Source organism: Camelus dromedarius, chromosome 20 (assembly GCF_036321535.1).
Source record: "Camelus dromedarius isolate mCamDro1 chromosome 20, mCamDro1.pat, whole genome shotgun sequence".
Taxonomy (NCBI): Eukaryota; Metazoa; Chordata; class Mammalia; order Artiodactyla; family Camelidae; genus Camelus; species Camelus dromedarius.
Genome location: NC_087455.1, coordinates 33,067,154 through 33,080,672, shown reverse-complemented (window position 1 = coordinate 33,080,672; position 13,519 = coordinate 33,067,154). Strand labels below are relative to the sequence as shown.

Sequence of the window (13,519 nt, the reverse complement as noted above, 5' to 3'; positions counted from 1 at the left end):
AGATAAACAACAAGGTCCTACTGTGTATAGCACAGGGGACTATATTCAACAGCTTATAATAAACTATAATGGAAAAGAATATGAAAAAGAAAATATGTCTGTATCTGTAACTGAATCACTATGCTGAACACCAGAAACTAACACAACATTGTAAATCAACTATACTTCAATAAAAAAAAAAATTTTAAAGCGTCAGCTTGAGGGAATTTTCTACTTTACAAAATCTCTTCTCTCACAACAAATTCTCTACACCTAGTTTGATGATTCGTATTTGGAACTATTGTGAACCAAGAGAGTCTTGAAAGCCCTTAATTGAAAATTTTTCATTTATCCTTGAATTTTTTTTGTAAGAAGCAAAACAAGCATATTAAGTATAAAAACATTGACGGAAAATCAGGCAGGCTGATAGAAAAGAACAGTGCATTTCTGGAGCCATCATTATTAATGACTTATATTCATGTAACATTTTATGTGCACAGAATGCTTTCAAATATGTTATCTTGTTTGCACCCCTGAAAGTTAGTTGTTATCCCCATTTTAACAGGTGAAGAAACTAAGACTCAAGTATTATTTGCCCCACGTCACAGAGATAATAAATGCCAGAATCAGTGCTAAGTTTGTTTAGTGCCAGACCCAACATTGATTTCAAACGTCCCTTACCATTTTTTCGCTATATAATGAGAGTACAAACCAGAGACAGTCAGTATACTAAAATATTTTAAAATGAGCCACAGTTAGTCTTTGCACTGTTCCCAGTGTGTGACCTCTGACTCTCTGAACTGCTTGTTACAGCGACACGATTCTGGGCGGATTTTGAGGGTATTCATCATTTGTTCCTGTCTGAGGAAGCAGGTTAGCTGGAGTTACAGACTTTGAGGGCTTTTTCTTTTTTTTTTTTTAAGTTGTTACAAATTTGACAGATGATCAACTTAAAAAGAATGCTATATTTGAATATAATTGTAAGAAATTTTCAAATATTATTCTGGCCCAAAGACAAAAAAAGAAAAAGTATAGTGCCCCAGCTGGCAGTCAGTGGTCAGTCCTGTGGGCGTTGGGACTCTGTGAGACACTCAGGGTGCAAACCAGATGCAGACCCTTGGCCACATGGAGCTTCAGTCCCATAGGGGAAACTTCAGTCAACAGTTTCACAAATGAGTCGTTACAACTGATGATAAATGCAATTAGGGTAAGAAAGGTGGCGCTTAAAAAAAAAAAACATTTAACCGAGACTAATAGGAAGGGAGACCTTCTCTAAGGAATGACATTTGTGCTGAAGTCTGGAGACGAGTTAGGAATTCACTAGGTAAGGGCTTCTGGCCGAAGAACAGGGGACCACGGCTGGAGGTCAGGGGACAGCAGGGAGAATGATGCTGGAGGAAGCTGGCAGGGTCGGCCAGGGCTGGACCACATGGGGCTAGGCTGAGGCATTTTATGTTCATCTTGAGAGCAGCGGTGTGTCATTGTAATGGTTTTAAACAGGAGGGTGATGGGGTCACAGCCAGTTTGTGGACAGTGGACTGAAAGGGAGCTACTACAAAGAAGGTGGATACAGAGCTTTGTGGGAAGATGACAGTGGCTTGGATGAGGGTGGTCGCCCTGGAACTATAGAAAGGTGTTAGAGTGAGGACATAATAAGAAGGTGAAATCCACAGACCTGGGTGATGGGTTTGCTGTAGTCGTTGGAAGAGGGAGTGAGGGTGTGATTTAGAGGAATAGAGGGTTCCATCCACTGCAAGACAACCTGGGGAGAAGACAGGTTTGTAGCGGGATGGGGAGGGAGAGGATGAGTTCTGTTTGAACAGGATAGAGATGTACCTTTGAATCATTCAAGTGAAAATGTCAAGTAGGCCAGCGGATATGTGGGTCTGATTTCAGAGGAGTGGCATAAGCTAGTGATGTCAACTTGGGTTTCGTTTGTATTTCGTTGGTGGTTGAAGCTGTGGGTAAGGGAGAAGCTGTAGAGTAAGAAGCAGCCTAGGGCTCAGCCTTAAGGAACTCTTCATGTTTCGTGCCCAGGTAGAAAAGAATGAGCCTGCAGAGGAGACTTACGAATAGCCGGAGAGGTGAGAGGAAAGCCAGAAAGTCAAAGTTATAGAAACCCAAAGAGAGTGTATTAAGAAGGAGGTGAGAGTTGACAGGTGTCCAGTGGTGCGAGGAGGTTCGATTCAGATGAGGACCACTCTGGAAAATGCCACTGGATATGGAATTGGAGAACAGGGATATTAACAAGACAGTACCAGTAGTGTGATGACAGGGGACATCTGACCAGAGCGGGGAGAGCAGGGAGTGGAGTAGATGGTGGGGAAAGGAGCTGGGGAGTACGTACACTGCCAGCCATCAGAAAAGTCTGGCTCTAAAAGGGGGAGAGAGGGCAGCAGCTTGCTCAGATCAAGGGTCAGCGTGTGAGAGTCTTCCTTTTTTGTTATGTTCTAAAATGTAAAATGTAGCATATTTCAGCATAAAAAGGAAGACACCTCAAGAGTATGAGAGATTGAACATGCCAGTAAAAGGCTACTTGAGAATGTTCGAGATAATAATAGTATAGAAAAAAGGCCAGGCTACCCACAGATCCACTTTGAAATCACTTGTTCGTTTCTGTGAGGACGGCAGGAAGATTTGTGCTGAGTTATTGAGGAGCAGGTGTTTGGAAAGAGCGTGGCTGTCTGTCATTGTCAACCTCAGACAACATTGTCTAACCATGTAGAAGTCTGTGTCGTCATTCACATGCTCAGCTCACCTTTGCTCATTTTCCCAGGAGCTGATGAGGATGGAGAGAGTCCAGAGCTGACCACATTGCGACCACTTCCAAAGATACCGTTCACTAGTGCTGCTCCGAGAGTGGAAACCACGACGCTGAACAAGCTCCAGAACAAGATCCCTGCTCAGACGAAGGTGTGTTTTGTTTTGCCTTGTGTTGTCAGGTTATTGTAAAGTGCCTTTTTTAAAATTGTACAGCATGTTCCTTTTAAGAGGCACCATTCTAAATTGTGTAAGGACAAATGGTCTTTTCATCATTGGCCCAGTCACCCATGTGGCAGCTGGTTTACCACATGGTTCTTTTGTTTGTTTGTTTGCGGAGAAGGTAATTTGATTGATTGATTGACTGTTTATTTATTTATTTTTTAATGGAGGTACTGGGGATTGAACCCAGGACCTCGTGCATTCTAAGCATGCACTCTGCAACTGAGCTCTACCCGCCACCCCTTACCACATGTTTATTTGACCACTTGTCATGACTGAGTCTCTTGATGTTAGCAACCATTAGGACTCTGTAGCTTGAGACAAAAAACTCAGTTTTGGCATTTCGTGGTAGAGTTTCTCCTAGGCAAAACCTAATTTGACATAGAGCTCTCTTGTCAGTTGATAACAGTGGATTGGAAATTGATTTAAGATTTTAAAAGTTGGCTTTAAGGAAGTAATTATGTCAGATTGAAATAAAGAAGGTAGACTTTTGGCAGATAAGCTCAGAAATTGAAGACCCCAAAACATTTTGATGTACTCTTGGTATCATTTGTGTTCGATGTAGTAATAATAAAAATGCATCCATTTGTGGGAGATCTGTTGCGTGCTACTCATTGTGTCAAGCACTATTCTAGGTACTTCTGATAATATTAATAATGAATAATATTAATGGTGATTAAATTGTCTACTTTTAGTTACATGCCTAAATTAAACATTGCCTCTAGGATACCGTTAATGTAGACTCTGCTTTTGAATAGGTCTCACAGTGGCATTAATGTCACTGTTACAGATATTCTGTCTAGTTTGTTAATTTATGTGACAAAAATAAAAGCACAGTTGTTTGTTCAAGCAGAGCATCACTTATAATCTTTCACGTCCTTTCCATTTCCATGACATCCAAACAACCAGCCATGGATGTGACAGGTCTTGAATGGGCTTCACTGCATCCCTGTGCAGCCTTTCCTTGTGCCTTTCACTTGGCAGGTGTGTACAGGAGTTAAGGTATCAGATTAGTTCTTTGCTGTAGCAGTGGTTCTTATTAGTGAAACCCCTGCTTTCGTACAATAATAGAACTTTTCTGTTTAAAGAGTGAGTGTTCCATCCAGAGCGCCCAGAAGCTTGTGCACTGACGGGCCATTCCTGTGAGTACGTGGTGGCCCTAGTTCTGGGGCGACCTCCTGTCCCCACAGCTACAGACCCCTGAAGTAGAAGCTCCTTCCTGGCTGCTGGGCATCAGAAGCTGATCAGAGGCCGTGGAAATGTCACCTCTCGGGTGATTTTAGGGACTTGGAACACCTGAGGGGGAATCATGGGATTTGTCATAATAATGGGACACAGGTGCTGGAGGTGACCTCAGCTCAGTCTCTGATATGACAGTGGCTACTTCCATTCGCCTCATTCACCACCAGAACTCGCTTATCTTTTCCCTCTGGTCACAAACCTGGGTCTCAACCTACCTGAGTTTCCTCTTCCTTTTCTTAACCCTTCCCTAACTGCTAACAAGCAGGGAAAAAGTTCCTAGGTTTGAACCCGGATAGTTCATTCTCTGACCTGTTGAGTTGTCTGTCCGAAATGCCGCCAGGCACCCAGTTAGTGAAGGGCTTTCCGTGAGGAGAGTGGCGGGAACTTGGGCAGAATGCTGCCAGTGGGCTCTTCTCTGCTTTGCCGTGGTACCTGAAAGCCAGGGAGACCTTTCCTGTTTTCTCCTCCTGCAGCCATGGGGAGAAGAGTGAAACCTGGGCTGCACATTGTACAGCAGTGGAATGATCATTTCCCTGCAGCCTCTGCTTTTTGTAAGTCATGGTGGGTTGAGGTTTAAGGCACTGCAGGGTTTCCTGCCACCTGGGAAAGTAAGACAGACATTCTTCATCACGCTTTCCTATGTGCCGTCTTCAGTGGGAGCCTCCCGCTCTGTCCACTGACCTCACATACTCTGGAGTTCGGATGGAGCCCAGCTAGTGATCCTTCTTTAGAAATACTGATGACCTTAAGGCATCCCAAGAAGGTGAGGTCTTTTGTGTTATTTAACCTTCTGAACTTAAGTGGCAGGTGGTCATTTTGGATGAATCCTGGCCTTCAGAAGCAGTCTGTCACTTCACTGGGCCACAGCTTACTGTCCTCATGAAGATGTTTGCCTCTTCTCAGGGAGAGAGGTAGCGCTAAGGAGGGTTTTGTCTGCAGTGATAGGCCAGTGGAGTTGGCAGTGTTTCTCATCAGTAGTATTGGCCAGCAAGAACTTCCTCCTGATAGAGAATAGCCACCACATTTGAACTGAGCGTCTCTAATTCAGTGGTTCTCAAACCATAGAATTGTCTGGAAAGCTTTAAATAAGTAGCAATAAAAATCAATGCCAGTTTCTCCACCCCAGAACAACTGAAATAGAATATCTAGTGGTGGACCTGTACACACACACACACACACACACATCTTAACTTTTCAAGTGATTTCAGATTTCACTGTAATCTTAGGTCATTCATACAAGATGCCCGGCGTTGGTGCTGAAGGTTAGAAAGCCAACAGATGATACATGTGTTACACTATGACTCAGAGATGATTTATGGTAGACGATAAAGTGTTCGGGGGTTTTAGAGAGGTGAAAGATAGAGAGGGCTTCATTAGGACAAATGAACAATGAAAGAAGTGAAAATTCTGGACTGGAGTTGGGAGAACGGCAGGAACCAAGGCATAGATTTTCAGAACCAGTTCTGGTAAATAAGTAGCGGTAGAGATGGCTTTGCAGGGCTTCCTGCTGAAGATTAAGCAGTGACCTGGGGGGATCACCCAGGAAGCCACCTGGCACTTGCAGTTATGGGGTTGCTGCAAGAACTTGGGCATGATGTGATAAGGACCTTGACAAGGCTGTGGAGATGAGAATCTACGAAGACACTGAATTTGAGAGAATGGTGAAAGGAAGATTGTCGGTACCATTAATGGAAATGGAAAAAAGGGTCGATCTGATTTGATGGTACAGCTAAGGGTGAGGGTCCTGCAGGCTGCTGGGTAGGTGGGGATGATGCTGCCTGGAGGTGAGGTGGTGTGAATTACCATCTTAGATTTGTGCTTTATTTACAATTGCAGAATACTCAAGAATCTGAGCGTGCCCTTCATTGGATAGATACAGAAAGTGAGGTCCAGGAAAGTGATATGGCTTGATCAGGATCACACAGGAGCTACTTGCAAAACCCAGGCCCCCCGAAGCTCTAATCCAGGGTTTACTGGAGGTGTAAGAGTGAATAAATAGAGGGGAACATCACAGATGGAGCCTGGGGACTGCTCCCCACAGCGTGGCAGCAGGAGGAGCCCTGGGAGAACACATGGAGAGAACGCCTACAGAGAGGGTGTCATCCCAGTGCCCTGTGTAGCAGAGACGTGATGAAGGAGGGAGAACTGTGGCCATGCTGTTGGGTTGGAGTAGCCAGAGTGGGTTGTCAGAAGGATGATGATAAAGTTAGAGATGTTTTGAAATGTCAGCTGAACCAACCTAACCATGTCATTAGGATTATTATGAACTCACTAACTATCCGTCTTGCCTATACACGTGACGGGTGTTATCTAAAACCATGAACAACGTGGGTCCGTCGTAGGACTCACCCATTGGTATATACGTCACCCAAAGAGATGATTCCAGTTATTTCCTGAACTTGGTGTTTGAAAAAAGCAAACTTTCGAGTGTGCTTATCTATTATTTCTTCTTTCCAGTACATTAAAAAAATTTTTTTGGTTATCTTTCTTTTTTTTCCCCATACCAGTCACCTGAAGAGATTGATAAGGAAAAAGTTCACCTCTCTGACTCAGAAAGGAAAATGGAGCCCGCTGAAGAGGATACAAACGTGTACACTGAGAAGCACTCAGACAATCTGTTTAAACGAACAGAAGTCCTGGCAGGTGAGGAGGCCAGTGGGGGTCAGATGGGAGGGTCCTTAACTAGGCCTGTGTTTGTCCAAGTGATATTCAGAGGTGTAGGTGAAGCTCGCTGAATGCTGCCTACCTACTGACAGCGGTCTTGAGGGCCTGTCTCCTTCCAGAACAAGAGATAAGAGTTAGGCAATGTTGTCTTTATTTTCCACCAGCTCCCTCAGCCTCCCCCTTGGCCAGCCACGTGGGTGGGGTTGGGGGAGGCAGGAAGAAGTTAAGGTCTGATCTGAATTGGTCCAGAACAGCTGGGCCTGGGGGCAGAGGGTGGCAGAATGTGAAGATCAGTCAGTCTTGAGCCAAGTCATCCTGTTTTCAAAATAACCATCAGAGAAGGAAAAGTTCTTTACTGGGCGGATAGTAGATACAGTGCCCAAGGCATTAAGAATGTTGTCTCTAATTTTAATTTATCTGGTGAAAGTATGAACATTTGATTTTAAAGGGGAAGATTTGCAAGATTTAAGAATACTTAATCCCGAAAACCATAGTCCCAAATCCTAAACTAGAAAGGAAATTTGCATGCTTTCATATTTACCTTTACAGAATTTAAGTCAGTTGTATCATGTCTTGAGCTTTCATTGGAAAAGCAATTAGAAGATGAGCCTACAACATGTGAATACTGAATTTCAGACTCAAGAATTTCAAAGTATGGAATTAGTTAGGTCACAGCCAGGTTTTTCGTACTGAGGCTTTTGAGTGATATTATTAATACTAATCAAAGAAAATATTGGGTCTCCTGAGGAATGTCAGATTTGCATAATCACCTGGTTGCTTCACTGAGTCCAGTTTTTCAGAGCTTGGGGGTTTTCAAATTAAGCTTTTTGTGAAAGCTTAAATTGGTTGGACTGGACAAAAGCTAGTTTCTGCCACCCTTGAATCTCTTCAGAAAGTGACCTTCCTTTCGGTGTGTTTCAGCTGTCATTGCTGGTGGAGTTATTGGCTTTCTCTTTGCCATCTTCCTCATCCTGCTGCTGGTGTATCGCATGAGAAAGAAGGATGAAGGAAGTTATGACCTCGGAGAACGCAAGCCATCCAGTGCTGCTTATCAGAAGGCGCCTACTAAGGAGTTTTATGCGTGAAAACTCGTCTTAGTGTCTCTATTTATGAGATCACTGAACTTTCAAAAATAAAGCTTTTGCATAGAATAATGAAGATCTCTGTTTTTTGGTTCTTTTTTTTTTTTCATTAAAGGGCCAGAATGGCCTTTTTATGATAAAAGCCCATTGTATTTAAAACTTTTCATGTATTTCTTTAGAACAACATAAAATTAAAACTTAACATCTGCAGTGTTCTGTGAATAGCAGTGGCAAAATATAAATGTTACAAAAACCCTTAATGTTCATGGAATCGGTTTAAACTTTCATGCGCAAATATGAAGATTGTTTTTATCCTATGGTTCGAAGATGAAAGCTGTTTAATTTGTGTTAGCATGTCTCCGATTGACCTTACCAAGTTGGTCTTACTTTGTTAATTTATCTGTTTCCCTCTCCTCTGCTCTTCCCTCTTGTCCTCTTGAAAACAAAACAAAACTCTATGCCTTTTGTAGCTGTTACGGTGCAATTTGTCTTTGGATAATTCAGATTATGGTAATTTAGTGTATATGTGATTTTCAAATATGTAAACTTTAACCTCCACTTTGTATAAATTTTTAAGTGTCAGACTATCCATTTTACACTTGCTTTGTTTTTCGTCACCTGTAGCTTCAGGCAGATTTGCAATAGCAAATTAACGTGTAAAATTGGATTATCACCACAAAACTGTTTAGTCCTATCTATCTAATCAGGTCTTCTTTTGGGAGGATTTGATGTGAGTTACTGACAAGCCTCAGCAAACCCAAAGATGCTAACAGTATTTTGAGAAGTTGCTGCAGATTCCTTTGGCCACTGTATTTGTTAATTTCTTGCAATTTGAAGGTACGAGTAGGGGTTTAAGGAAAAAAATCAGTTTTTGTTCTTAAAAATGCATTTAAGTTGTAAACGTCTTTTTAAGCCTTTGAAGTGCCTATGATTCTATGTAACTCGTCGCAGACTGGTGTTAATGAGTATATATAACAGTTAAAAAAAGTTGGTATTTTATAAGCACAGACAATTCTAATGGTAACTTTTGTAGTCTTACGAATAGACGTAAATTGTAATTTGGGAACATAAAAACTACTGAATAAATCATGTGGCCTAATGTTGAAAATGTCACTGTTATAAATTTTGTACATTTTCGATCAAATGTATCTCTCCCCTCTGCTAACGACTGTCTGTGCTCAAGGATGATGTGGGTTTGATTTCTGAGTGTTCCACGGTGTCTGTAAATCGAAACCAAAGAGCTCGTTGACGAGGCTGTTTATTACCAGATCGGCTTCTGAACTGGCCAGAGGAAATCTGAATGTATCATCCTGTGTGTGTTTGGATGTAGATGTTGGAAGGCTGCCAGGGAGGGGATTGTGGATTTTGCAACCTTTATAGGATAGCTGATGGCAATATTGAGATGGAGGCCTGCTTTTGCAAATAACTTTTAGGAATATAAATTCCAAAGAACGAAAGGGGGCTTTCCTGACATCAGTACCTATGGCTTAGTCCTCCAGATTGTTTTACTTTTCAGACTGTGCTCTCAGTCTCTCCTGAAACTCAGCCGAAAAGCTAATAGATGGAATACCATCTTCCACACTGCAGAGGATGAGGAGGACAGGGAGGGTCTGTGCATTGAAGGGAGAGCGTCACTGCTTACGAACGAAATTGCCAGGGAGCAGTGATGCCTGAGGGTGAGGTGGAAATAATGAGGGTACCCTGTCTGGGGACATCCTTCTAACCGAACATTTCCTTTTTTCTCTTTGACCACTAATTTTAAACTGTGAGCCACCAAAGTAGGAAGAAGACAGCACAGACAGCAACCTTTCCAACACACGATTTACTCTTACTGAAGTCTGTCTACTTCATTCAGAGAACATTCCCTGGGATTGCCACATGACTCATTAAAAAAATTTTTTTTTTATACATCACTCGGAACAGCGTTTACTTAAATTTTTAATGGCCTTAATTCTCAGATTTTTGTCCCGTCACTTAGAGCCATCCATCCATTTTGGAGTGGTTACAAGGGAGTGGTGGTACCTTCTGAAACTGCACAACGTCCCTCAGGGACGGAGGTTAAGAATGTAGGGGGTATAGCTCTGACTGTGCGAAGCGTAGTGAAACTCGGTTCGTAGAATAACAACTGCTTGGAATAGCCATGCCAGGAAAAGGAGATTTCTGGCAAATATTTTGTCACTGCTGTAAAGCAAAATATTTGTTAAAGTGCCAAAATAAAGTCTGTCATGCTGAAAGTGAAAAATCATTGTATAGACTGACATCCAGTTTTCTTCAACTGTACATTTTCTGCTTAGTTTTTTTTTTTAATTTTTAAGATGCAATAAATAGAACTATAGAAAATGTCAGTAATGATGACCAAATTCAGGAAAATTTTGGTAAATTATAAATATTGAAGCCAATGTGAAAATTTCCTGTTTCCTTAACCACCTCTAAATGATTTCCTGTGTGTGACTATGGCTTTGTTTCAGAGACTTGTGATCGGCAGACGGTCTCATTTTCAGCAGGTGGGGGGACTGATGTGAGCACGTTCTTATTTCATAAAAAGTTCCATCTGCAGGTACCTAGTACCGGAACTTCAGGATTAGGACCTGGTTAATCAAATTGAATTTAGATTGGACAAGATTGCAGACATTGCCATCTATTAATATTAAAAGTTGACAGTTTCAGATCAAATGTTTAGTGAATTGATGTTTTGGTAATGCGTTTTTTTGTTTTTGTTTTTGCAAGTTGGACAAAATGCTCTTACTTATTGAGGATATAGTCTGTTTGTATAGGGTCTGGGAGATTGAACTAAATAAGTAAAACATAATTAATTTACTCTGGTTGCCCGAAGGAAACCAAATGTCCTACAAAGGGTGCGAGTTCCTAAAAGACACAATAATGTCATAGTTTTAGGAGTTTATTTCCTCAATATCTCAGACATTTTGAAACCTGAAAGAAAATCTTTTAAGTGAGGAGCAAAAATATAAAATCTAAAAATACTGCAGGGTTAATTTCATAATCAGGATCTTCTTCTATAAAAAGTTTTTGGGTTTTTTTGTTGTTGTTTTAGGGAGGAGATAATTAGGTTTGTTTATTTACTTTAATGGAGGTACTGGGGATTGGACCCTGGGCATCATGCATGCTAAGCACATGATCTACCACTGAACTATACCCTCCCCACTAATCAGGACCTTCTTTACAGCTCTGTTATAATTATATAATGGGGTGGTAGAAAAAATGTTTTAAAATATATTTGTTTTAAAAAGGCAATGACCTTAAGCAACACCATCTCTAACTTGAGTTTTTAAGTTCTAAGCCTCTGGCCGACAACAGTGAGACCCTAAGGGGTTTCCGATGAAAATTAATCAAGCTAGCTGATGAATGGAGTAGTCTGAATTGAGTACTCGCCGAGGGTTCTTTTCAGTGCTCATATTTTATGACAGTAGTGAAATTGGAGATTTGGCCATTTCTGGGGAATTAGATTTAGCTGGCATAGAAAACTTTCAAAAGGATAGGACAACTATGTGTCATTTGGAATTGGTAAAATAGTATCAAAATGAATTTTGTTCTGCTCTGTTTCCTAACTCTGGGTGACTTCACTCATGATTTATGGTTCTAAGATTTCACTCCTTTTGTTTATCTGCTGCATATAGTTTTTAGCAGGGCTTTTTCCGACCAAGAAATCGTGGTGGCTTTGGGAAACTTGATTTCCTGTGAATTAACTGGAAGAGTATAACCAAAGCAACTGTCCCAACCCATAAATAGCAGAGTGAAGCTTTAGGCTCTGATGCTCCGGCTGTTCTGAGTGCAAGACTCATCCATTCCAGCTGCCTTGGCAATACAGCGTACAGGCCACAAATGCTTCTATGTGCAAGGCATCGGAGCTTTAATGAACAGATACTTGCCTACTGACTTGCACTGAGCCCTCTTCTAAAAGCTGGGGGGATGGTGGTGAGCTAGGTAGACTGAGACTCTGCTCTTGTGGGGTTTGGAGGGTTTGTTTGTAGGGCAAACAAAATTAATAAATAAAACAACAAGTATAAATCGTATACCAACAGTTGGTGGTATTTTCACAATGGACGTGATGCAGGTTGATGTAATGGACTGAGGGGCCCAGACAGGCCAGGTACGCAGCAGCAGCAGCAATCAAAGTCTCAGCAACTTAAAACAGGAGACACTGATTTCTTGCTCACGCTGCGTGTCCATGGGCTTGCAGAGAGTTCTGCTCTAAACAACTGTCATCCTCAGTCCAGGTCTCAGGTCAAGGAAGAAGCACTGCTAGTCACTGTGGCAGAAGAAAACTCGTGGTGAAGCACACAGTGGCTCCTAAGGCTTCTACCCAGTAGTGACCTATGTCACATCTGCCTATGTTTCATTGGCCAAAGCAAGTCACGTGGCCATAACTAATTACCAAGGGGCAGAGGAGTGCAATCCTGCTTTGTGCCCCTAAGGAGAGATGGCATATTTGTGAACAGTTGTAATTACTACCACCTGGACGGGAGAGGCCTCTGAGAGGGTGAGACCCAAAAGATACGGGGCCAGTTGTGCTAAAATCAGGACAAGCATTCCAGACTGCGGGAAGCCTCAAAGAGGGAAGGGACTTGGCTTGCTGGAGGAACAGTGAGAAGGCCAGTGGCTGCTGAGTGAGTGGATGCTGGTAGAAGAGGTGGAGTAAGAGGGCTGGGAAGTATAACTGCCTCCTAACTAGTCTTCCTTCTTCCATTTTTGTCCCCTTATATTTTATCCCCCATGAAGAAGCAAGGCTGATCTCCTTACTATATAAATTATTTAGGTCCCTCCCTTCGGCAGCTCCTATGGCACTGAGAATAAAGTCCTGACTCCTTCCATGTGCCCTCCAGATCTTCAGGAACTGACCTCTGGGCAATGCCTTGTAAGGAGACACAGTGTGGGTCCCATTGCCAGTCAGGAGGTCATGATTCTTACGCACAGAAGTGATGGTCGCTTGGCCTCAGGTGGTAAGAGTGGAGACACAGAAGGCTGGGCAGGGATGGTTTGGGAGACAGAATCAAAGGGTTTTCTTAAAAGGTTGGAAGGAATAGGGAGTAAGGAAAGAAAGGAATCAAAGATCATCCATATTTTGGCCTGGGTTGGGCGATTCACATTCTGAGAAGGGGAATAATCAGGGGTAGCTGGCTGGTAAAACGAGTTCCTTCTGGACTGTGTTAAATTAGAACTATTAGACACCCAAGTGGAGGTGTCAGGTGAACAACTGAATGTAAGAATCTGGAGGTCAGAGAGAAGGTCTGAGCTGAAGCAGTTAATTTAGGAGTTGTATCCATCATTTAGTGTGGGTGCTTTGACTCAGTTCCTTCTCTTCCCTGCTCTGCCCTGTATGGAAGTTGGGGGTCCAGGGGTGACCCATACAAACTGCATTTCCCAAGCTTCCTTGATGACTGGCTTCTGGGAAACTCTGGCTGGTGGAAGGTTCTGGCCAAAGACTAAAAGGTCAGGAGGAAGGGCAAAAGCCAGAGTACTTTCCGTCTGCCTGCTTTGGGCAGCGTTTCCAGATTCATGAATTTTCTCTACGGTTTGAGTTCCCACTGGGACAACTCCCCTCCGAGTTCCCC

The 13,519-nt window shown here is 42.5% G+C and overlaps 1 protein-coding gene across 1 annotated transcript in view; it reads left to right on the top strand.

Annotated features, from left to right (window-relative positions):
• Window positions 1–10,194, top strand: part of SDC2 (syndecan 2) — a 103,803-nt gene extending 93,609 nt beyond the window's left edge. The window contains exons 3-5 of the mRNA XM_010981915.3: window positions 2,756–2,892; window positions 6,711–6,846; window positions 7,789–10,194. Of these exons, the coding sequence (XP_010980217.1) occupies window positions 2,756–2,892; window positions 6,711–6,846; window positions 7,789–7,952 (437 nt within the window). The 3' untranslated portion in view covers window positions 7,953–10,194. The remainder of the gene's footprint in view (window positions 1–2,755; window positions 2,893–6,710; window positions 6,847–7,788) is intronic.
• Window positions 10,195–13,519: the final 3,325 nt, after the last annotated feature.